Raw genomic sequence first — 26,462 nt, 5'->3', positions numbered from 1 at the left:
GCGTCTCATCCAAACTCCAATGGAAGCACAGACAACTTATTTCCCCACCATCCCGTAGTAGACAGTTAAAGGGAAGGATAAACCAAGTGAACAGGAGAGTGTGTGCGCGTGTCAGTACAGGCCTGTTTGAGTGAATTAAAGAATGAGGATGTGTGAGAAAGAGAGACTTACTTTCTCTTGACTTCAGTACCTTAAACCAGACTCTAGGTGCTGCTGTCATTGCCACTTGTTAACTACTGTATTCCAATACAGAAGATCACCATGAATACGTTTTTCTTCAGAGAAAAATGTGCACCTACAGTCAATGATTCACTCACACAAAGTAAAACTATCCCACATTCAGACGTGACAAGTCTGCCAACTCACTATTGCACAATGCAGCATGAACCACAACACCAGCAGTCTTAACCAAAATATATTTTTTAAACATTTTATTTCATCATTAAAATCTCTGGCATCTACCATAATACTACAGTGAAGTTCTATTACATTTAAAACAGTCTTGAAATATCCAGACCCTCAGGGATGAAATCAATTGCGTCCTCCCTCCCTCATCAAAACCCACTGGATGAGAAAGCCAGAGGTCCCTCCCCATGGACCTTCTCCTCCAATGGGTTTTGAGAAGGAGGGGACACGAGTACGTAATTGAGATCTTCTCTCAGTGTCTCATTTAAAGCCTTGCCATTGGCCACCGTGTCTGAGGTATGGAAATTAATTTAAAATTGGACAGATAGCAAAAAAAAAAAAAAAGGCTTTAGGCGCAAATCAGATGTTAGACTCATATCTCACCCTGATGCTCAGAGGTTAGGTGTGCTTTAGGTGTTATAAAACACACTATTCAAGCGGCATCAAACACATGCACATTGCTTTACATAGATTGAAGTGAAATCCACTAGTTTCCATCCTCAATACATATCATAGGTGAGACAAACAATGTACCGTTCCTCTGTGGGCTGGAGGAGGCTGTGGCTGGCTGGCTACCTTTCAGCTTGGAGGGTCATCATGGCAAGACAATAAGGCACGGGTGGTGGCAGGGATACATTACGTCAATGTTTTTTTTGTAATTGAGAGAGGAGTGTCATGGATTCCCTTCAGTGTGGATCAAGATCAATCACATTACTGGATACATGGAAAGCAGTTCAGAGAATGTCATTGAAGTGTTGCATGGTGTCCATTTAGTTGTGTGAGGGTAAGGATATACATTACTTAAGATTCCCTTTTTATTGGCATTATCAGAGGCTCATAAACAGTCTCAGTTGAGGTCCTCTTGTTTCTCTCCCAGCTGATGCTCATCCTCTCAGCCACCTCAGGGAAGACGCCAGTCCCATCAGCTGGCCCTTTTTCTATTGGTCAGATGTACAGTAAGAGAGGGGGAGGATCCCAGGGCAATGGAAATGATTGGTTGAGTCTACATCCCCCTCTTACAACTGGAGGAGGGCAGAATGGAGTGATTATGAAGATGGAGAGGTTGGGTGGGTGGGGGCCGTGGTCCCTCTATTACCCTACTGTCTGTGATAGGATGATGGCGAGGATGATGATGACAGCAAGCACAGTACAGACCACTGCTATAATGATTGTCTTCTATAGAGGGGGAGAAAAAACAAACATGGGAGAACAAATACATCAGTATTTACGGTAATAAATGAGGTGGTGATACACAGACAGAATTACCAAGGGAAATGAAGCTCTGAACATGGACGGGAATATCATGCATTGTCAATCATCAGGCAATTCTGATCAACCGGGGGCTCTTTGATGCAGAGGATGCAGAGCTTCTATTGGCCGATACGAGTCAGCGATTGACAGCAATTGACGATCCCGCCCATCATAACACAGTGAGTCATCACTTATAGTCAAACAGGCCACACTACACAGCCCAAAGACCCCAATGAGAAACTTAGACCCACAGATACTACCCCACATATTCACAGAGCCCAAAGACACCATTGGGGGACTGACACACACAGTGCCAACCAGTTACCCAGCCATAGAGATACATAATGCTATTTCTATGGACCCTAACCCTTACCATAAGCAACGAGTGCACTTGTTGCTTATGTAAATCTGGAAGTCCAGATAAGACATGCAGTGCACCCAGAGACAGCGCCAACACACCTCATAAATAGGCCAAGGAGCATGAACGCCTAAACATTGAAATACCTTCACACCACACGCACCCAGAGACAGTCGAAGGAAAGGAAAATGGAAACAGCCAAAGTTCCAGATCCACCCGCACACCATTGTGACACCCCAGAGTTCCCCCCCTGCTTTACTCACCCTTTACACAACTCTTAGACACCTTCCATCACTGCTTCTTATTCAATCCCACCGACAACCCAATAATCAGAGCCACTATGGCGAGCACGATAATCAGAATCGCCAATATGATCACCTTTTTCTGTGGGGAACAATTAAGTGTCTGCTATGAAGGCCATTTTCTTGCGGGAAACCACTTTTACAAAATGTTTTCTGTTGAGAAAATCGGTGTTGACTATCGTGACCACTTCCGAACAGCAGTAACCAGTATTAACACTTTTTTTCTGTAGGGAGGAAAAGATGATTATCAAGCCCTGACTACAATCAACACTTTATGTAGAGAAACGGTCATGTCCACTTTTCACCACGTATTCCTGGACAAAGCGACAACATCTCTTTTCAAACAGCCTAAAAACACATGCATGACTCAGAGCTAAATGTTACATAAAGTGATCATAAATAACTGGAAGAAATACATGAAACTGTAGTTACTGTTGAAAGAAGGAAATTATATATAGCTAGAAAGGAAGCGGAAAATACGAAAGAGCGAGATGGAGAACGACCAGAGAAGTATACAGTGTGTGTGTGTGTGTATATATATATATCCATCTCCTCTTTCCTATTGGTCCAGATCTGGAGGAGGATAATTCAAGGTTTAGGATGGGGATCGTTGGGTACCAGGGTGCCAGGCCAATAGAGGCTGGTCAACGGTGCAGGGGGAGGGGCCAGGGGGCGGGACAAGGGCATTTCTATATCCACTCACACGACGGGCATCCTGCTGAAACTTGGCGGCTTTCTTAGGGTCAGCTACAGACCGCTCTACAAAGCCCACCTTGGTCCATGTTGCTCTCAATTCTGTCAATTATTACACCCTGGCAGAGAGCAGGACATTGCAGGAAAGAGACGTGCAGAGGAAGGGAAAGAGAAGAGGGAGAGAGAGATGGACAGAAGACAGAGGGACTACCTGTCCTGATTAGCTATCGGGCATGCTCTGAAAACCTGTAACGGAGGAAGGCCGCAAAAATACCGTTGGCTGCAACTGTGTTAAAGCAGGTTAAAACAGTAAGTGTATATTTTGCATTGGTGAAATTATTTTTGATGTGATATGAAAGTAAAGGGGTTTATGTTTCTAGAACTGTGGCGCAATTAAGAAACGATACCTGTTTAGATGGAGTATTTGGCTGTTTTGGCTGCCAGAGCCAGTCTACCCCGGCAAATAACCTGTAAGGTACTGGGACCATAAGGAACAATGGTAGGCTCCTTAAGAGCACAGCTCGGGCTAACCGCATAGAAGCTTCTTAGAAACAGGGACAGTAGCATAGTTGATTATGTTCAGGCAGATAGCGGTTCTAGCTGATGATTCATTTTAGGGTGTTGGACGGGGTGCAGTACCTTGCGTGCTTTGTTCTGGTACTGGATGGCTTTCTTAGTCTCAGTCTTAGCCACTACTATGTGGTCCACAGCTTTAGACACTTGCACCTCTATATTGTTCACTATGTCACCCTGAAACATAAAAAAACACACACGTACACAGTGACTATACAGATATAGAACAAATATAACTTTGCACGCTAATTGAATACATCACAGACAAAAACGTCACAAAGAGGATTATATTAGAAAGAATGAAGGCGCTTACCTCGCACACGGCTTTCCCCCGGAAAGCATAGGACAACCAATGAGATACAGGTGGTTACAGAGATTATATGTAGTTGTGTGGTGACTACAGTATGGGGTTGGGTCGATTCCAACGTGGTTTTAGTGATTCACAGACCCCTGTAGGCTACTAAGATGTTGAATCAAATGTGACTCTTAAATGAGAATGTAGACTCCTACTGAAGATGAATGAGTGATGGGAGGGAGACAGATGGATAGAGACACACACAAGGGGAACTTCTGTCCCAAAGCATGGAGAGAGGAGGAAAGCACAGCGGAAGGGAGAGGGTACTGGAAAAGAGAAAGGAAAAACAGACGACAGACAGAGAACGAGGAAGCAAACGGGACAGAAACAAAGTCAGACAGTAGGGTTTAAAAATGCAGATATGAAATAGTGGATGGAGGAATCAATTAATGACTGAATAGACGGATCGGAGGACGAGATGTGTACCTGGCTCTCCACCAGCATGGCGATGTCTACGAACATGTCATGCAGCTCTTTGATGCTGCTCTCCAGACGCACAATGTCTTTGTGTCGCGCCTCGATCTCACTGAGAGCCTGCTTCGAGATCCCAGAGTCCAAGATCTAAAGAGAGGAGGTGGTTAGTTCGTACGCACGCGCGCACACACACACACACACTAAAACACTTTCTTACCCCTGAAGTGAAGACAGCAGAGTTTCCCCCCTCTAACATCTCCTCCAGCTCCTCATCTGTCGTGGCTTTTCCAGCTGAGAAACACGAGGATCATTTCAGTATTATAACACACATAGGGTTATGGTCCATTTGTGTGTATGTAAAACTAAGACTGTGTGTAACTCACTGATCTCTAGCTGTCTCCGGATGCGTCCTTTGCTCCTCTCCCTGAAGTCCACCTGGGCCTCATTGTACTTGGTCATCACTTCCACAAACTTCCTGGACAGCACTGCATGCTGGGAGGACAGGACAGGGTCACAAGCCGTAACAATCCAATGGTTCAATATTAATTTCTATGGTCACATTGATGGTTAGGCACAGGGTCAGGTAAAGGGTTAGGGGAGAACTTTCGGAGGCTGACCTGTGATTTGCGTATCCGCATGTCGGCTGAAATCCTCTCCTCTTCCTCAGACGCCAGATCCCTCTCGATGGCTGAGAATCAATCAACATGATTCACCAATCAGTATTCACCCATCCCCGTATTAACCAATCAGCATTTAGTCTGTTTGTGCCGTATCATGTGTGAGGGACTCACTTTTGAGTTTGTTCCGGGCGTTGTTAGCCATCTTCTTGATGTTGTTGGTGACAGCCTCCAAGTCATCCTGTGTTTCTGAAGGAAAAAACGCAAATAAAAAAATAAAAAAAACACACACACTGACAGTAACAGGCAACAAAGACAGAGGGAAGGGAAGGAGCCGAGGCAGTATGTTTTACTCTGGTCTGATGTAGGGGCAGACAAGATGACCGAGTAGAGCTTCTTGACTTCAGACACATTCTCATCAACCTTATCAATGCTGATCCTGATGTCCTCGATCTGAAACAGAGAGAAAAACAGTCACACACACAGTCACACACAGTCACACAGTCACACACACTTGGAAAAATGAACTCACCTGAGAGAAAAAGTCATCCATAAAAGCTGCATTGTCGATAGCAATTTCCACTTCCTCATCGTCATTGTCACATGTCTAAGAGAAGCAGAAGGCAATATCAGTACTGCATGTACTGTATTCAAACAGTGGATCCATAGTATATGCACACTACACACTGACGTCATGAGTACAGAGACCACAAGGCTTGGAGATATTGACACTGTGAAGGGCGAGGACAGGGCTGAGGAGGGAACAGAACCAGTTCTTAGCTGACCTCTCCTTCTTAAATAAACACGTAAACAGACTTTACTACCAGGCTATATCATCAGCTGGGCCCAGAAGAGGGTTAAAGCCCCTATTAAAAACCTGGCTCTAATGTACAGTTGAAGTCAGAAGTTTACATACACCTTGGCCAAATACATTTAAACTCAGTTTCACAATTGCTGACATTTAATCCTAGTAAAAATTTGCTGTATTAAATCAATTTGGATTACCACTTTATTTTAAGAATGTGAAATGTCAGAATAATAGTATAGAGAAGGATTTATTTCAGCTTTTATTTCTTTCATCACATTCCCAGTGGGTCAGAAGTTTACATACACTCAATTACTATTTGGTAGCATTGCCTTTAAAATTGTTTAACTTGGGTCAAACACTTCAGGTAGCCTTCCACAAGCTTCCCACAATAAGTTGGGTGAATTTCAGCCCATTCCTCCTGACAGAGCTGGTGTAACTGAGTCAGGTTTGTAGGCTTCCTTGCTCGCACTCGCTTTTTCCAGTTCTGCCCACAAATTTTCTATGGGATTGAGGTCAGGGCTTTGTGACGGCCACTCCAATACCTTGACTTTGTTGTCCTTAAGCCATTTTGCCACAACTTTGGAAGTATGCTTGGGGGTCATTGTCCATTTGGAAGACCCATTTGCAACCAAGCTTTAACTTCCTGACTGATGTCTTGAGATGTTGCTTCAATATATCCACAACATTTTCCTACCTCATGATGCCATCTATTTTGTGAAGTGCACCAGTCCCTCCTGCAGCAAAGCACCCCCACAACATGATGCTGCCACCCCCGTGCTTCACGGTTGGGATGGTGTTCTTCGGCTTGCAATCCTCCCTCTTTTTCCTCCAAACAATACGATGGTCATTATGGCAAAACAGTTCTATTTTTGTTTCATCAGACCAGAGGACATTTCTCCAAAAAGTACAATCTTTGTCCCCATGTGCAGTTGCAAACCATAGTCTGGATTTTTTAATGGTGGTTTTGTAGCAGTGGCTTCTTCCTTGCTGAGAGGCAAGATATAGGACTCGTTTTATAGATGCTTTTGTACCCGTTTCCTCCAGCATCTTCACAAGGTCCTTTGCGGTTGTTCTGGGATTCATTTGCACTTTTCGCACACCAAAGTACATTCATCTCTAGGAGACAGAACGCGTCTCCTTCCTGAGTGGTATGACGGCTGCGTGGTCCCATGGTGTTTATACTTGCGTACTATTGTTTGTACAGATGAACGTGGTACCTTCAGGCGTTTGGAAATTGCTCCCAAGGATGAACCAGACTTGGAGGTTTCTGAGGTCTTGGCTGATTTCTTTTGATTTTCCCATGATGTCAAGCCAAAGTGGTATTGAGTTTGAAGGTAGGCCTTGAAATACAGCCACAGGTACACCTCCAATTGACTCAAATGATGTCAATTAGCCTATCAGAAGCTTCTAAAGCCATGACGTCAAATTCTGCAATATTCCAAGCTGTTTAAAAGGCACAGTCAACTTAGTGTATGTAAACTTCTGACCCAATGGAATTGTGATACAGTGAATTATAAGTGAAATAATATGTAAACAATTGTTGGAAACATTACATGTGTCACGCACAAAGTAGGTGTCCTAACCGACTTGAAAAACTATAGTTTGTTAAAAAGACATTTGTGGAGTGGTTGAAAAATGAGTTTTAGTGACTCCAACCTAACTGTATGTAAACTTGCGACTTCAACTGTATGTCTACAATGTCGTTCTCTGAGCAACTGTTTTATTAGTATAATATAATTTCCCCAAAAAATGTAGCATACAATATAGCTCAGTTTTTCGATTATTCATTTTATACAGTCTTTCTTGCTCATGTTTATCAAGGGTGCCAATAATTATGTACCCCAGGGTGGCTGGATAGGTAGGTGGATAGATGAATAGAGATAGATGGCAAGTGGGAGATGGGGAGGAAAAGAGAGAGAACAAGCACTCTAAAATAGTTGGGGCATTATATAACTGGATTTTGGGAGAATAAGAGAAGAACAAATGCTTCCCCATCCTTTAACAGGAAAGGAGAGAGCGAGCATAGATTCACTCCCCCCCCCCCCCTTCCTTCCTCTCTGTGGGGGCCGATCCGAAGGCCAAAGACGACAACCCAGATGTCATTTCCCTGCTTACAATTATAACATGCGTAAGCGCTCCAACAACTTAAGTTCTGAAGTATAGACCGAACACCAAGTTATAGGCCTCAGGAACTCGTGACAATCCAACCTTGAACTTTCTTAACTGCTGAATGTCAATCTCTGTACAATAAAAACCATTTCAATTCAGTGGCATTTAGTGCTGGTCAAGATTTTTTTTATGAGCATGGATTTATTTCTATTACAGCATATTGGATGACTGTCATTCACATTCCATTCACCCAGCTCAATGTAAAATGGATAGGTTTAGGCTACTACATGATACTTGAATTTGCCCTACACCCATCATGAGGTTGCTACAACCTAGCCTACATATGACAGTTTATAACGTAGGTGCACAGGTCGAGATACAAATTGGAGTAATCAAGGTGACAGACAGTGACACATTCAATACTGCCTTGCACACTCTAGCCTGCATCTGGCTGATCTGGGGTGTATCATTAGTCGAAACAAAACAAGTTTCTATTGGACACATTCAGGTAGCTCCCTCCCAGTTTAGTTCAGCTTGCTTCCGTTTAAGAAACATTTTGCAACAGAATCTCCGGAATGAATCCACCCATGATCACCCGCACACACAGTTCACTTTCATAGCAGCCACATACAGCATCATCACTTTGCTTGTTGTATAATTCCATCTTGCATCTACACGCTCTCACCTTTTGTCTTTGCTTGTGGACTTGAGTGCACAACACAACAGCTGTCTGTGACCAGGTGCAAAAACCTCTCCAAGCCAAACCTTCACAGCCGACATAGTTGTCACCATATTAACGTTATAGTCAACAAATTAGAACCAACGCGTTAGTAAACCCACAATCCAATCCATTTGTACAATCACGTAGTACAGTATACATCAAGCAGTTTAGCAGTTATACCAGCAGGCCATGGTGGCAATAAATTATAAAACTGAACGCTTCCCTAGGCTTGGAAGAGCTGCAGCAAAGATTTTTATACCTAAACAAAGATAGACCACAGTCCATCATTTCAAATGGGAAATAATGAGTCATAGTGGGTAGAACAAGCACGGCGGGCAAAGCCATGCACGAGCTAGCGAGATCCTATTGGCGCATTCTAGTAAACATTTGCATATTTCCGTTAGGGAACGCCTACTCTGAAGTGCACAATAACTCAATTCGCCTTTGCATTCCTTCTAAACAACTACATTTTAAAAAACTTTGGCAAAGGGTAAAGTCCACAAAACTTAGTACACTCTGTTCGCAACAGATCGTAGCTTTTGGAACAGAAAACGGTACTGAGATCAAATGTTTCATCGATGAGAAAATTAGCAGAATGTCTGCTAAAATCAGTCTCCTTTCATCTTCTCCCACTGCCTGCTTCCTCGCACTACCATATATGGTAGTAAGTGGAAACGCCAAGCAGATGCTTCACATTTATACAGCCAGTGAAATATCGATCTCATTGTTCTATCAGTAAAGATGGCGTCGGCAGACATGGCAGCTCTGCTTCTAGCTCCTAAACAACGTTGCAGTATTTTGTGTGTCATTCCTTACATTAGCCCAGAATTCTTTCCCCTAATATTTAGATATTCCATAATTCCATTATTTTAGATTTGTGTGTATTGCTAGATACTACTGCACTAGATACACATATTTAGCAGATAGTATCTAACAGTAGTATGTGGCCCCCAAAAAAGTGTGATCTGTGCTTGCAGTGTTGGATAGCCATAGCCAGGTAGCTAGCTAGCATTCCTCTCTGGTTGTTGAGTATGCAAAATTAGCTGCATTAGTTAAGTAAGCGAAAGGTAAACTAAAAAAGGAAATATAGCTAGTTCTCGCTCTCTACCCCTCTGCTGCTTCTCCTTCATTTTTTAAATTAACAAATTAGTTTAAACTGTTCAACTATTGTCTCTGTCTCTCTGAGTCAACTACTCACCACACTTTATGCACTGCAGTGCTAGCTGGCTGTAGCATATGCTTTCAGTACTAGATTAATTCTCTAATCCTTTGATTGGATGGACAAGATGTTAGATTGGAGGATGTCCTCCGGAAGTCATCATAATTACTGTGTAAATCTATGGAAGGGGGTAAGAACCATGAGCCTCCAAGGTTTGTATTGAAGTCAATGTACCCAGAGGAGGACGGAAAGTAACCACCATACCATTAGACATCAAATTGATTAAATCACTGGAAAATATAAACTATTGAGTTTGATATCATTTAAAATGCAAAAACAATTTTATTATTTCTTGATTTAAAAATTTTTTTTTTTTATTAGGGCTGTCAAAGTGTGTGTGTGTGTGTGTGTGTGAGGTGTTAAACTTTAAGAACATTGATACAGCACGAGGGAGTGCGCCTACTTAAACATTGGGAACATTGTTGTTTAAGGTGAAAATGCTATTAAAACATTCTGATGTAGATAATGTTGTGTTTCCATTCCTTAAAATCAAAGCATCGTATGCCTGAAACTCAATGCACTGCTTTTTAAAATGGTAAAAGCTTTCTTAGTACAAATGAGAATTTAAAAAAAATTGTCATTAAATCGCGATTAACTAATGCCATTAACTCAATTACTTATTTGAACCATTTAACAGACCTATTTTTTATAAATATTGTCATTTTTACACCTATAACGTCAATAAGCTGGTAGCTTAGACACTATTTCACATTATCAGAGGCTGTGGCCGCCGTCGGTTAAGACACAAACTGAATTCAAGAGCATGTTGTGTCATTTCAATCATAGAAATAAGTCCATTTTATGAATTCTCTCTCTTCAGACCACTGAAATTTAAACTTCTAATTACTACTTCAAAGATAACCACCGGTCCACCCACCGTCGAATGTCAACTTAAAGAGCGAGTGCACTTCCTAATTTAGCCTCAATTTAAAAATTAAGAAATGCAGGGGCCTCCCGAGTGGCTACCGACCCGGGTTCATTCCCGGGCTGTGCCACAACCGGCCGTGGCCAGGAGTCCCATAAGATGGCGCACAACTAGCCCACCGTCGCCTGGATTAAGGGAGGGTTTGGCAAGTGGGGCTTTACTTGGCTCATCGCACTCCTGCGACTCCTTGTGGCGGGCCGGGTGCCTGCCGGCTGACCCCGGTCGCCAGTTGAGCGGTGTTTCCTCCGACACATTGGTGAGGCTGGCTTCCGGGTTAAGCTGGCGGGTGTTATAAGGAGCGCGGTTAGGTGGGTCATGTTTCGGAGGACGCATGACTCCACCTTCGCCTCTCCCAAGTAGAGGTCGACCGATTAATTGGAATGGCCGATTAATTAGGGACGATTTCAAGTTTTCATAACAATCGGAAATTGGTATTTTTGGACACCGATTTGGCCGATTTTTTAAAATCTTTATTTAACTAGGCAAGTCAGTTAAGAACACATTCTTATTTTCAATGACGGCCTTGGAACGGTGGGTTAGCTGCCTCGTTCAGGGGCAGAACGACAGATTTTTACCTTGTCAGCTCGGGGGATTCAATCTTGGAACCTTACAGTTAACTAGTTCAACGCTCTAACCACCTGATTACATTGCACTCCACGAGGAGCCTGCCTGTTACGCGAATGCAGTAGAAGCCAAGGTAAGTTGCTAGCTAGCATTAAACTTATCTTATAAAAAACAATCAATCATAATCACTAGTTAACTACACATGGTTGATGATATTACTAGTTTATCTAGCGTGTCCTGCGTTGCATATAATCGATGCGGTGCGTATCGTTGCTCCAATGTGTACCTAACCATAAACATCAATGCCTTTCTTAAAATCAATACACAGAAGTATATATTTTTAAACCTGCATATTTAGCTAAAAGAAATCCAGGTTAGCAGGCAATATTAACCAGGTGAAATTGTGTCACTTCTCTTGCGTTCATTGCACGCAGAGTCAGTGTATGTGCAACAGTTTGGGCCGCCTAATTTGCCAGAATTTTACGTAATTATGACAAAACATTGAAGTTTGTGCAATGTACCAGGAATATTTAGACTTATGGATGCCACCCGTTAAATAAAATACGGAGCGGTTCCGTATTTCACTGAAAGAATAAACGTCTTGTTTTCGAGATGATAGTTTCCGGATTCGACCATATTAATGACCTAAGGCTCGTATTTCTGTGTGTTATTATGTTATAACTAAGTCTATGATTTGATAGAGCAGTCTGACTGAGCGGTGGTAGGCAGCAGCAGGCTCGTAAGCATTCATTCAAACAGCACTTTCCTGCGTTTTGCCAGAAGCTCTTCGCTGTGCTTCAAGCCTATAAAATCCCGAGATCAGGCTGGTGTAACCGATGTGAAATGGCTAGCTTGTTAGCGGGGTGCGCGCTAATAGCGTTTCAAACGTCATTCGCTCTGAGACTTGGAGTAGTTGTTCCCCTTGCTCTGCATAGGTAACGCTGCTTCGAGGGTGGCTGTTGTCGTTGTGTTCCTGGGTCGAGCCCAGGTAGGAGCGAGGAGAGGGATGGAAGCTATACTGTTACACTGGCAATACTAAAGTGCCTATAAGAACATCCAATAGTCAAAGGTTAAATACAAAATGGTAGAGAGAGAAATAGTCCTATAATAACTACAACCTAAAACTTCTTACCTGGGAATATTGAAGACTCATGTTAAAAGGAACCACCAACTTTCATATGTTCTCATGTTCTGAGCAAGGAACTTAAACGTTAGCTTTCTTACATGGCACATATTGCACTTTTACTTTCTTCTCCAACACTTTGTTTTTGCATTATTTAAACCAAATTGAACATGTTTCATTATTTATTTGAGGCTAAATTGATTTTATTTATGTATTATATTAAGTTAAAATAAGTGTTCATTCAGTATTGTTGTAATTGTCATTATTACAAATAATATATATTTATTTTTTTAATAAAAAAAAGATTTTTTTTTTTTTTTTTAATTGGCCGATTAATCGGTATTGTTTTTTTTTGGTCCTCCAATAAATCGGTATCGGCGTTGAAAAATCATAATCGGTCGACCTCTACTCCCAAGCCCGTTGGGGAGTTGCAGCGATGAGACAAGATCAAAAATTAGGGAGAAAAAGGGGGTAAAATACATAAAAAATAAAACAATGCTAACGACCATGACTGAATTCAAACCAGAGTTGGTTTCAAGGTGTGGTTTGATGTGGGTGTGTTCACAGGTGGGAAGAGTTGGCCAAATTATTTTGCCAATTAGTTTCAGTCAGCTGGTGTGCAAATGTGGCAAAATTGGATTTACTTTGGATCGTTAGGGACAGTCAATAAATTACACAATGTAAATGAGACAATATTTTCATGTTGCACACCTTTTAGTACTCATTAAATGCTTTCAATATTTGTATACGAATTTCTGCAATTTATAGTTGGTTTGAGGTTAAGTCATTGAAATTTTGAGTTATCGATAGCAGGCACAACACAAAAACTTCAGATGATGTCAAATTTAAGTAAAAAAGGTTCAAATAGAAAGAGTGGCAGGCCCCGGTGCACAACTGAGCAAGAGTACAAGTACATTAGTGTGTATAGTTTGAGAAACAGACGCCTCACAAGTCCTCAACTGGCAGCTTCCTTAAATAGTACCCGCAAAACACCAGTCTCAACGTCATCAGTGAAGAGGCGATTCCGGGATGCTGGCCTAAGTGACCCTGAACTTTTGAACGGTAGTGTACATCAACCGTTTATCTTTTCCAGTGATTAAAACATGGATGTCTCAGTCATGGTAAATTGCGGTTTGCAAAATGGGTCAATTTGGATCACCTTTATCTCTTGAATATTTTGGCATTCAGGTCCAAAACGTAACTTTCTGAGCACTTCAACAATGGGCAAATATGTATGGAAGGTTTCGTTTAATTCAAAAAGGGGTGCTGTCAAAAAGTGATTACATTCAAATGTATTTACCCCATTATAAAAGTAGCATAACTCCAGAAGTCTGTTTCTATTGTTCAATTTAAAGTTTTATCAGTTTCATATCAACTAACGTCCAATGATGCACGTAATTTGACTATATAATCTTGTGATTCAGGAAGCATCACTTGCCATTGGCTCTACAGGCCTTTTCCTTTTAGCCGCAAGGCTTTTTTGTTGCCATTTGCTCTTTAGCCACTAAGGCTAACATCCTTTCAAGCCTCTGGCGCTATTAGCCTTTGCATTTTGACTTGACTACCCTGTACCTCGGAAGCTCTTCATTAACTTTTACTTCGACCAGATCCTTTGACTTAAGTCTCCTCTTTTACCTTTACAGTCAACTTTGCCATTGCTTTTACAACTAACTGTTGTATTAGCAGAGTGAACGTCAGTTTTTATGTCGCACAGTAATACTGTATGACCGCGAGTTGAGCAAGGCACTTAACCCTAATTTCTCCTGTAAGTCGCTCTGGATAGGAGCGTCTGATAAACGACAAGAAAATAAAATGAAGTCTAAGTTCATCGTTAGAACCGTCTTTGGAGCATGGTTAAATCTCTGAGCTGTTTCCCAAAACCATCATTATTAATGTTGCACTTGAAAAACACTCGTAACCTAACGCCTGCCTCAGACCACTCGTAGAATAGCTAAATGCATCATTATGCTTTCTTGCCATCAATTTATATACACAGAAGATCTCCGCTAAACATAGAATCACATGGTTTAGCCGTCTCTCTGTGACCGCCAATATCTGACTGAGCGTCTACATTTAACCTTGCGTAATACCCTAGATGCAGTCGCACCACTTAACAAAACAAAATATATACATTTGTCACAAGAAATTAGCTTCCTGGTATACAGAAAAATACCTGAGCCCTGAAGCAAGCTTCAAGAAAATTGGAATGGAAATTACACTCCACCAAACTGGAAGTCTTATGACTAGCTTGGAGAGACAGTACCGTGCAATATCGAAGAGCCCTCACTGCTGCTCGTTCAGTCTATTTTTCCAACCTAATTGATGAGAATAAGAACAATACAAAATGCATTTTTGATACTGTCGCAAAGCTAACTAAAAAGCATTAGAAAGCAAAATTACAGACTCCTTTTTGAATCTGCGTATTTCTCCTAAGCTCAATTTTCATGAGTGCACAGAACTGCCAGGACCAATGGAGACACTCAAGTTTTTTAATCCTATATCTCTTGATACATTCACGAAAATAGTCATGGCCTCTAAACATTCCAGCTGAACTCCAACTAAACTACTGGAAGAGCTACTTCCTGGCCTTCCTATGTTGAACATAATAAACAGCTCCCTATCCTCTGGCTGTGTACCAAACTCACTAAAAAAGTGGCAGCAATAAAGCCTCTCCTGAAAAACCCAAACCTTGACCTGGATTATTATTATTTTTTTTTAAACAATTGGTCTATATCGAATCTCCCATTCCTCTCAAAAAAGTTTTTAAAAGCTGTTGCACATCAACTCACTGCCTTCCTGATGACAAATAATGAATACGAAACGCTTCAGTCTTGTTTTAGGCCCCATCATAGTACTGAGACTGCACTCGTGAAGGTGGTAAATGACGTCAGACCAAGGCTCTGCATCGGTCCTCGTGCACCTAGACCATAGTGCCGCTTTTGACACCATCGATCACCACATTCTTTTGGAGAGATTGGAACCCTAATTGGTCGACACGGACAAGTTCTTGCCTGGTTTAGATATCTGTCAGAAAGATATCAGTTTGTCTCTGTGGATGGTTTGTGCTCAGAGAAATCAATTGTACGTGTCTGTGTTCGTCAAGGTTCCGTTTTAGGACCACTATTGTTTTCACTATATATTTGACCTCTTGGTGATGTCATTCGGAAACACAATGTTAACTTTCACTGCTATGCGGACGACACACAGCTGTACATTTCAATGAAACATGCTGAAGCCCCAAAATTGCCTAGCCTGGAAGCCTGTGTTTCAGACATAAGGAAGTGAATGGTGGAAAATGTTTGACTTTTAAACTCAGACAAAACAGATATGCTAGTTCTAGGTCCCAAAGATACAAAGTTATCTTCAGTTAGCGCTAAACACGGTTGTTAGAATCTTTTACTAGAACCAAAAACATTTGATGATATTACTCCAGTGCTAGCTTCTAGGGCTGATTTCAAGGTTTTACTGCTAACCTACAAAGCATTACATGGACTTGCTCCTACCTATCTCTGATTTGGTCCTGCTGTACATACCTACACGTACGCTATGGTCACAAGACGCAGGTCTCCTTATTGTCCCTAGAATTTCTAAGCAAACAGCTGGAGGCGGGGCTTTCTCCTTTAAAGCTCCATTTTTATGGAATGGTCTGCCTATCCATGTGAGAGACGCAGACTCGGTCTCAACCTTTGTCTTCATTGAAGACTCATCTCTTCAGTTGGTCCTATGATTGAGTGTAGTCTGGCCCAGGGGTGCGAAGGGGAATGACAAGGCACTGGAGCGACGAACCGCCCTTGCTGTCTGCCTGGCCGGCTCCCCTCTCTCCACTGGGATTCTCAGCCCCCGTGACTCAGAGGCAGAGTCACAGGCTTAATAGTGCTCTTCCACACCGTCCCTAGGAGGGGTGCGTCACTTGAGTAGGTTGAGTCACTGACGTGATTTTCATGTCCGGTTTTGCGCCTCCTCAGACTCGTGCAGTGGGAGGGCTATACTCAGCCTTGTCTCAGGGTAATAAGTTGGTGGTCTGTTGATATCCCTCTAGTGGTGTGGGGACTGTGCTTATATCCTGCCTAGTTGGCCCTGTCCTGGGGGTATCGTCAGACGGGCCAGTGTCCCCCAAGCCCCCGTCTCAGCCTCCGGTATCTATGCTGCAATAGTCGATGTCAGCCTTTCTTAAAGTATGGGTCGCGGACCTGTTATTGGTGGGTCGCGATGCGTTAGAGTAAATGTATAATTCTTTAATTAATTACTGGAATTGATTTGGCCATGTGCAACTGTGCTCTCAGTGCGCTCTCTGCTTAGCAGTGGTGTCAGTTTGGCAGCTGCACGAGTGGGAGGGAGATGCCGTGTGCTTCGCGGTTCACCAGATCTTTTTTCTGCAGTTTTCTTGAAGATCACTCCACGATCCACACGCTGCAACGCTGTCGTTCAGCAGCAGATGATGCGCTGTCAGCCAATGACTTGTCATTCCCACTCGCCATCAAATGAGTCAAGCTAGCCACAAGTTCTGGCTGAGCTCAATCGTCATGAAACGCGAATACGGTGATGCGTTTCTTCTCTCTCTTGGTTTCATACAAACTTTGAGAAATAACGAGGAGCGCCCAGAATGTCTTTTGTGCGGGGAAGTGCTTAGTAACGAGTCTCAAAACGTAAAATTAAAGAGACACGTCCTGACCAAACATCCACAGCATGACGGTAAATCCAGGGAGTTCTTTCAGAACAGGGAAGAATGCTTCAGGAAACAGTGCTTCGACAGTGGGAAAGTTTGTCCGCTAGCATTGTTGTCATTTTATAACAGATGATATGCAGAAATAAGGGAGTACTCTCTCTCATAGTAGTAGATGTGAGCTTCTCTTTCAAACAATTCCCTTGTACACAGCTAATATAGCTAGATAGCTAACGTTTATCTACAGCAGGATGTGGTCTTCTGCCTGGCTGAGAAAGCAGTAGATGTCCTGATCCAGTTTGGCGCCACATACCTATGCGAGTCAGGGTTCTCAACTCTGGCATACAGAAACAGACTCCATGCTGAGCAAGACCTCAGGGTTGCACAATTAAAAACTGGGCCCAGAATAGACATGCTGGTTGAAGCATCAACCACACACACACACCTCTCATTAGGTTTGTGGGTGTGCGCATGCGTTTTCTGCTCTACATCTGTGTGATCAAAAATAAACAAGAATAGCTATTTATATTATTATATTTAATTGTTATTTGTCTATATTGCATTTGTTTTAGGCTTGCATAAGAGCAATGAAATGTACCGATATTTACGTCTAGTTGCATGTTTTCATAAACTTGGGTCCCAGGAAAACAGACTTTCTAATTTGGGTCCCAGGCTTAAAAAGTTTAAGAATCCCTGGTCTATGTGCCGGGGGAGCTAGCGTCAGTATTATATCTGGTATAATTCTCCTGCCTTATCTGGAGTCCTGTATGAATTTAAGTATGCTCCCTCCCTAGGACCATGCCTCAGGACTACCTGGCCTGATGACTCCTGGCTGTCCCCAGTCCACCTGGTTGTGCTGCTACTCCAGTTCCAACTGTTCTTCCTGCAGCTATGGAACCCCGACCTGTTCACCAGATGTACTACCTTGTCCCGGACCTGCTCTTTTTTAGACTCTCCCCCACTCTCTCTCTACCGCACCTGGAGTCTCGACATCTGAATGCTCAGCTATGAAAAGCCAACTGACATTTACTCCTGAGGTGCTGACCTGTTGCATCCTAGACAACCACTGTGATTAGTATTATTTGACCCTGCTGGTCATCTATGAACGTTTGAACATCTTGGCCATGTGTTGTTATAATCTCCACCCGGCACAGCCAGAAGAGGACTGCCCACCCCTCAGAGCCTGGTTCCTCTCTAGGTTTCTTCATAGGTTCCTGGCTTTCTAGGGAGTTTTCCTAGCCACTGTGCTTCTACAGCTGCATTGCTTGTTGTTTGGGTTTTTAGGCTGGATTTCTGTATAAGCACTGACATCTGCTGATGTAAAAAGGGATGTACAGTGGGGCAAAAAAGTATTTAGGTCAGCCACCAATTGTGCAAGTTCTCCCACTTAAAAAGATGAGGCCTGTAATTTTCATCATAGGTACACTTCAACTATGACAGACAAAATGAGAAGAAAAAAAATCCAGAAAATCACATTGTAGGATTTTTAATGAATTTATTAGCAAATTATGGTGGAAAATAAGTATTTGGTCAATAACAAAAGTTTCTCAATACTTTGTTATATACCCTTTGTTGGCAATGACAGAGGTCAAACGTTTTCTCTAAGTCTTCACAAGGTTTTCACACACTGTTGCTGGTATTTTGGCCCATTCCTCCATGCAGATCTCCTCTAGAGCAGTGATGTTTTGGGGCTGTTGCTGGGCAACACGGACTTTCAACTCCCTCCAAAGATTTTCTATGGGGTTGAGATCTGGAGACTGGCTAGGCCACTCCAGGACCTTGAAATGCTTCTTACGAAGCCACTCCGTTGCCCGGGCGGTGTGTTTGGGATCATTGTCATGCTGAAAGACCCAGCCACGTTCTTGCTGATGGAAGGAGGTTTTCACTCAAAATCTCACGATACATGGCCCCATTCATTCTTTCCTTTACACGGATCAGTCGTCCTGGTCCCTTTGCAGAAAAACAGCCCCAAAGCATGATGTTTCCACCCCCATGCTTCACAGTAGGTATGGTGTTCTTTGGATGCAACTCTGCATTCTTTGTCCTCCAAACACGACGAGTTGAGTTTTTACCAAAAAGTTATATTTTGGTTTCATCTGACATTCTCCCAATCTTCTTCTGGATCATCCAAATGCTCTCTAGCAAACTTCAGACGGGCCTGGACATGTACTGGCTTAAGCAGGGGGACACGTCTGGCACTGCAGGATTTGAGTCCCTGGCGGCGTAGTGTGTTACTGATGGTAGGCTTTGTTACTTTGGTCCCAGCTCTCTGCAGGTCATTCACTAGGTCCCCCCGTGTGGTTCTGGGTTTTTGCTCACCGTTCTTGTGATCATTTTGACCCCACGGGGTGAGATCTTGCGTGGAGCCCCAGATCGAGGGAGATTATCAGTGGTCTTGTATGTCTTCCATTTCATAACAATTGCTCCCACAGTTGATTTCTTCAAACCAAGCTGCTTACCTATTGCAGATTCAGTCTTCCCAGCCTGGTGCAGGTCTACAATTTTGTTTCTGGTGTCCTTTGACAGCTCTTTGGTCTTGGCCAGAATGGAGTTTGGAGTGTGACTGTTTGAGGTTGTGGACAGGTGTCTTTTATACTGATAACAAGTTCAAACAGGTGCCATTAATACAGGTAACGAGTGGAGGACAGAGGAGCCTCTTAAAGAAGATGTTACAGGTCTGTGAGAGCCAGAAATCTTGCTTGTTTGTAGGTGACCAAATACTTATTTTCCACCATAATTTGCAAATAAATTCATAAAAAAATCCTACAATGTGATTTTCTGGAGTTTTTTTTTCTCATTTTGTCTGTCATAGTTGAAGTGTACCTATGATGAAAATTACAGGCCTCTCTCATCTTTTTAAGTGGGAGAACTTGCACAATTGGTGGCTGACTAAATACTTTTTTGCCCCACTGTATATATACACACATTTGATTGATTGATCTTCAGAACAAAGTTGACTACAAATACAAAGTTGGCAATGTCTTTGCAAATGATACAAACTAACTCTAGAATGCTTCAAATTAAAACCGAGATGACTGAATTAAATTATAAAAAGTAGTCGAGTTCAGTTTTGCTACTTGTAGGCTACTGTCTGCAATTAGTCTCAATATACTTCAGGTGTAGCATAAAATGTGCCAAATAGGTGATTTAGTGCATTTTTATTGGGTAAGCGTTTGAATAAGCCACCTCAATATTTGCTACTGTAGGTGGTAATATCGCTCTAGGAGCTGATCCATCATCAGTCTTGTAAAATAATTTAAATGTTAATATTTGGATGGAGGCGAAAGAAAAAACCGCACACCTGTTCAGGCGAGGTGCAGTAGAAAACTTGAAAAAGAAAAAGGAGATCCGCACAATCCCGCAATCATTTTATAACCATCTGAGCTTGAGAAAGCTGATCCGAGAACGGCGCCCTTTCAATCCCATCAATATCAACACATTCTCCTACAACGCACTTAGCAACCATTCTCGCTACGCTATGTTTTGGAGAAAAACGTGCGTTACATCTCCGGCTGTTGTAGAAAAGATACATCCTTAAAAACACTCGTAAGCCTAACACGGAACCCAAACTGACTCCGCGCGTGCGCCATCGTGCATAAATGTATTTTGTCCCCCCACACCAAACACAACACGCAGGTTAAAATATGAAAACAAACTCTGAACCAATTAAATTAATTTGGGGACAGGTCAAAAAGCATTAAATATTTATGGCCTATTTAGCTAGCTTGCTGTTGCTAGCTAATTTGTCCTGGGATATAAACATTGAGTTGTTATTTTACCTGAAATGCACAAGGTCCTCTAATCCGCCAATTAACCCACACATAAAACGGTCAACCGAATCGTTTCTTGTCATCTCTCCTCCTTCCAGGCTTTTTCTTTTCTTCACTTTATATTGAGATTGGCAACTTTCATAAATTAGGTGCATTACCACCACTGACCTTGTTCGTCTTTCAGTCACCCACGTGGGTATAACCAATGAGGAGATGGCACGTGGGTACCTGCTTCTATAAACCAATGAGGAAATGACTTTCAGCGCGATCTGCGTCAGAAATAGAACTGACTTTTATTTTAGCCCTTGGCAACGCAGACACACATTGGCGGGCGCGAGCAGTGTGGGTGCAATAATTGAACAACAGATTTCTAAATTTATTTTGCAACGCTTGCACACGCGACGCGAGCGGTGTACTCAGCCTGTAAGTTCAATCGCTATCGGGAAGCCGGGACCTGGTCTAAGTTAAGACAAGAAAGGGCCACTTAAGTTCTCAAAAGTCTCAGAGTCAGTTAATTTCCCTGTCAATCACATCGCATACAGGTTGGACACAAAACAAATACAGTCTGTTTTTAAAATCATAATACTGGAAAGGACAGCGTTCAACAGGATCTTGTTGTTTTTTTTACAACAAGAGAGAGTTGTATATCGATACACTTGTGAATTACACTGGCACTATACACGTAAAGACATAACACTCGCACGCCTAGTCAAAACACACACAAACAGTCTCTTGCTCTCTTTCACACAGTGGTAGTGCTGCGGCAGTGAGATAAGACTAAGCACTCGTTTCCTTCCTGTCTTCTCACTTTGTCGCTCTCATTCAGCATAAACAAGGAAGAGAGGGAATAAAATGTGTGAAAGAGAGAGAGGGTTGTGATGAGTATCGTGTGCGTCAGTTTAACACGGAGACCACAAGGTTAAGAGGGAGTGTCTCTCTTTCTCCCGTTAGTCATCGGTTATAAGAAACTTCCACAACCAGGCTCATAAACAGCAAACCCGTCTTGTGATTTACAACTCCACCTGCCTTTGTGATTAGAGGCTTCAGATTCTGCATACGTTGCTCGAGGTATGTCTAGTTGCATATTTCCCCTGTAACAGGGTAAATAACTAGACAGTCTTTACAACGGCACTGCATCACTGATCATTCGTCTATAGACATACGTGTTTAACACGGAGACGTTCGATTGACCCTCAATCTATAGGGTCGTCAAAATGGAGCCGTTTCATTGGTCCTCACATTGTAATTCCGCTACAATGCTTAATCTCAACCATATGCTCTTCCTGGATCTAGTCTAGTACATTAACGCCGTGAATGACTTTACAGACACACAGATCACGCTTATGTTGGACAGGGGCTCTGATTAGATTACACTATCCATAATAACTGATTTGGGATCAGCATTTCCTCTCCGAGAGCTGAACCTTAGCCAATGTGAATTTTACTCCACCGCAGAGAGAGAATGACAGGTTGTGGAGAGAGAGGGATAGACTGGAAAGAGGTTGAAGTAAGAGAGGCAACCTTGCTGTCAAAGGCTACTGTGACTGAAGCCCGGGAGATAAATCTCTGGATATTGTGACTGAGTGAGACTAGTGCATATAGGCCATACTATGGGAAACAAGACAAACCACTTTGAATGTCACTGTGTACCTGAAGGATGCATGTCTGAACATGTCTCTAGAGTACAGTCAGACCGCTGTACAGAGAAGGCAATCTATATGGAGATCTACCTGTAGAGCTACTACAAAGACCAGACTGAATATAATATGGTGTGTCCAGAGAAATTATCCCCCTTATTTCCTGTTGTAGTCTGTTCTGTCTACTGCACCTGTCAGCTGACCTTTTCATGCTCCGAGCACAACAATACAGCCACACAAAGTTAAACATTAGAAGGAAAACAGATGAGAAAGAACCCTACAGATGTTCAAGGCCTCCAGTCAGTCTTGTTTTATGTAAATGGTCATACCTGAACAAACTGCCACACCATTTTGACTTTACTTACCCTCCCAGTAGAAACCCATTGTACCTGGGAGATTACGACTCAGGGCACCATTTGACAAACTAAACATGGCACATATTTGTCCAACAGTAAGGCCATGGTAACAGAATCTGACACGGCTGTAGTGGATCAGCAGCACCTCACCCAAAGGTGAACCGGACAGTCTTCAACTGGAATTGTACATCCTGGTTGTTTTGTGTTAGAAACTAGGCTACCGACTATCACATTGAGTGGGATAATGTCCAAATACAAGTTCTAGGCTAATAGAGTGTGGAAAGGGATCTGAGATGTTGAACAATCACCAATCTCACCACTATAGGCCTTGCATTACACTACTGATTGTTAATTAGTATAGGTGTCAATTACAACTGCAGCTTAATTACAGGAGATTATAAACGCCGTTTATATGGGAATGAAAGCCTACAACTGTCAGCCCAAATTAGAAATCAACTGACCACGTGACGCCACATTCTCCAATACTCGAAGCACGCCAGGACACACTGCACACTTGACACACCCGTGATCCCGTTATCTTGTCCTCAACCCCCCACTCGCTGACTGCCACACAAGACACCAACATGTCCCCAAGAGAGACACAGGCAATGACACTGAACAAGAACATAAACACAACATGTAAAGTGTTGGTTTTATGAGCTGAAATAAAAAAATCCCAGAAATGTTCCATACGCTTCCCTGTTAGTGACTATTTCCCCTTAGACAAGATAATCCATTCAATTGACAGGTCTGGCATATCAAGAAGCTGATTAAGCAGCATGATCACTACAAAGGCGTACCTTGTGCTGGTGACAATAAAAGGTGCAGTTGTGTCACACAACACAATACCACAGATGTCTCAAGTTGAGGAAGCGTGCAATTGGCATGCTGACAGCAGGAATGCCCACCAGAGCTGTTGCCAGATAATTTAATGTTAATTTCTCTACCATAAGCCTCCTCCAACATTGTTTTATAGAATTTGGCATTATGTCCAACCGGCCTCAGAACCGCATAGTATTTCTGTATAAAGCAATTTTGTGGGGGGAAACGTAATCTGATTGGCTGGTCCTGGCTGCCAAGTAGGTGGACCTATGCCCTTCCAGGCCCACAAATGGCTGCACCCCTGCCCAGTCATGTGAAATCCATAGATTAGGGACTAATTTATTTATTTTAAATCAACTGATTTCCTTATATTAACTGTAACTCAGTAAAAATCTTTGAAATTGTTGCACGTTGCGTTTCTATTTTAGTTCAGTATAAATATCCAAGTTGAAGAAAAATAAAACCATAACAGAAACAATGATATTTTCCATCATCTCCCATGCATCTTTTCAATCTTTTCAAGGGGCGGCAGGGTAGCCTAGTGGTAAGAGCGTTGGGCTAGTAACCGAATGGTTGCAAGTTCAAATCCCCGAGCTGACAAGGTACAAATCTGTCGTTCTGAACAGGGCAGTTCAGAACCGGGCCGTCATTGAAAATAAGAATTTGTTCTTAACTGACTTGCCTAGTTAAATAAATCGTTATTAATTATGTAGCCATGTAATCAAATAGGGTTCCGATGAGTTAAATCATTTTGTCGAACTTTCTTGCATTAACACATAATGCATTAACATTTGTCTCGCTCTGTGAAAAGGTGCCCCTGTCACACTTCCCAGACCTCACTTACTGCTTTAAGTTGTTCCAATCGGTCCTTCATCTTGACGACTGTAAATAAAACAAGCTAAAAAATAAATATAGTAATCTTAAATATACAATCCCCAATCTGTGAAATCCCTCAACCAGCTGGACAGCTAGCTGTTGAACTGAATCCCACCGCCAGCGGGTTGAAGATCAACTTTACCAAAGTCTTGGCAAGGTTCTTCTTAAAATGATTTTTGCTGCTGAAATACTGCTTTTTCCACCAATAGTCCATACAGTATGGCCGATAGGGGAGAAACTAAATCTCTTCCTCTTCGGTCTGGGGATTAAAACAAGTTGTGTTCACCCCGCATAATTTCTCAAGTAATTGTTATAAAACGCACTTTCGAGCTCACGCATGCGCGAAAGGCTCCTTGTTTGTCCACTAGTCGTGTATGGGGCCACGCCCAGGCCAGCGTGATACCTACCTGTGCGTGTTGGCCAACCAATGTCCTATAAAGGGGAAGCACAGTCTCAGTGGAATTCATGTAACTTCAGGGTGTTTTCACATATAGTCATCTTTAAAGTAATAATAATAATAATAATAATGTTTGTACCATGTTTTGTGCTGATACCATGTTGTGTCATGTGTTGTTGCCTTGCTATGTTGTTGTCTTGGGTCTCTCTTTATGTAGTGTTGTGTTGTCCCTCTTGTTGTGATATGTGTTTTGTCCTGTATTTATGTTGTATTTATTTATTTTAATCCCAGGCCCCTGTCCCCGCATGAGGCCTGTTGGTAGGTCGTCATTGTAAATAAGAATTTGTTCTTAACTGACTTGCCTCGTTAAATAAAGGTTAAGTAAAAAATAAAATAGTGAATTCTGGGGTAAAAAAAAGAAAGTGTTGCTGTAGTCTAGTGTGTGGTGCGGGAATAATGACAAGTGAACCTGGGGAGCTTTGTGTACACATTGACCTAAAAAAGGATCCAGATCACGGACTCCAAGCGAAACTAACTCAGACCACCTCTTGAGATGGTTTCAGTTCGGTTTGCTTCGGGGACTCTTTTGAGGAGTCATATTTGAGTGTTCACACTGGACAAAAAATGTAAGGAGCCTCACTGAGTTCACAAAAAAATGTCTGAAAGGGACCAAGAGTGAAAACACCCACATTGACAGTGACAATATGAGATTAGGATATTCTCGTAGAAAAAGCCTGCACGCAACGGAATGTGCTTCACGTCTCTGCGTATTTACTCACGGGTATGTGCGTACATTTGTTTGGTAAATAGGCCTACACAGGGTCGATGTTTATAGACTATTCTGCTTCACCTCTTGTGGGATCTAACATTCACTCATTCACTGTCACACAGATATGTCATCTCTCTCTCAGTTAAAATCACATTTTATTGGTCACATACACATATTTAGCAGATGATATTGCGGGTGTAGCGAAAAATGCTTGTGTTCCTAGCGCCAACAGTGTAGTGGTATCTAACAGTTCACAACAATACACAGTAATCTAAAAGTAAAATAATGGAATAAAGAAAAATATAAATATTAGATTGAACAATGTCGGAGTGATATTGACTAAAATATAGTAGAATAGAATACTGTATATACATATGGAATGAGTAAAGCAGTATGTAAACATTAAAGTGGCCAGTGATTCCAAGTCTATGTATATAGGGCAGCAACCACTAAGGTGCAGGGTTACGTAAGCGGGTGGAATCCGGCTAGTGACGGCTGTTTAACAGTCTGATGGCCTTGAGATAGAAGCTATTTTTCAGTCTCTCGGTCTCAGTTTTGATTCACCCGTACCGACCTCACCGCTGGATGATAGCGGGGTGAACAGGCCGTGGCTTAGGTGGTTGAGGTCCTTGATGATCTTTTTGGCCTTCCTGTGACATCAGGTGCTGTAGGTGTCTTGGATGGCAGGTAGTTTGCCCCCGGTGATGCGTTAGGTAGATCGCACCACCCTCTGTT

The 26,462-nt window shown here is 42.4% G+C and overlaps 1 protein-coding gene across 2 annotated transcripts; it reads right to left on the bottom strand.

Annotated features, from left to right (window-relative positions):
* Positions 1-416: 416 nt before the first annotated feature.
* Positions 417-24,895, bottom strand: LOC139581220 (syntaxin-3-like). Of its 2 annotated transcripts, XM_071410741.1 has the most exons (11): positions 24,530-24,895; positions 5,501-5,575; positions 5,322-5,421; positions 5,143-5,217; positions 4,969-5,039; positions 4,735-4,843; positions 4,569-4,642; positions 4,364-4,498; positions 3,649-3,759; positions 2,278-2,398; positions 417-1,581 (listed from the first exon to the last, which is right to left on the bottom strand). In XM_071410741.1, exons 1-10 carry the CDS (start codon positions 24,557-24,559, stop codon positions 2,306-2,308), a joined length of 873 nt encoding a protein of 290 aa, XP_071266842.1. In that variant the 5' UTR covers positions 24,560-24,895; the 3' UTR covers positions 417-1,581; positions 2,278-2,305. The 2 variants fall into 2 exon arrangements, with proteins under 2 accessions (XP_071266842.1, XP_071266843.1); XM_071410742.1 differs by lacking the exon at positions 2,278-2,398.
* Positions 24,896-26,462: the final 1,567 nt, after the last annotated feature.

Source organism: Salvelinus alpinus, chromosome 7, assembly GCF_045679555.1.
Source record: "Salvelinus alpinus chromosome 7, SLU_Salpinus.1, whole genome shotgun sequence".
NCBI lineage: Eukaryota > Metazoa > Chordata > Actinopteri > Salmoniformes > Salmonidae > Salvelinus > Salvelinus alpinus.
This window is presented reverse-complemented; position numbering and strand designations above follow the sequence as displayed.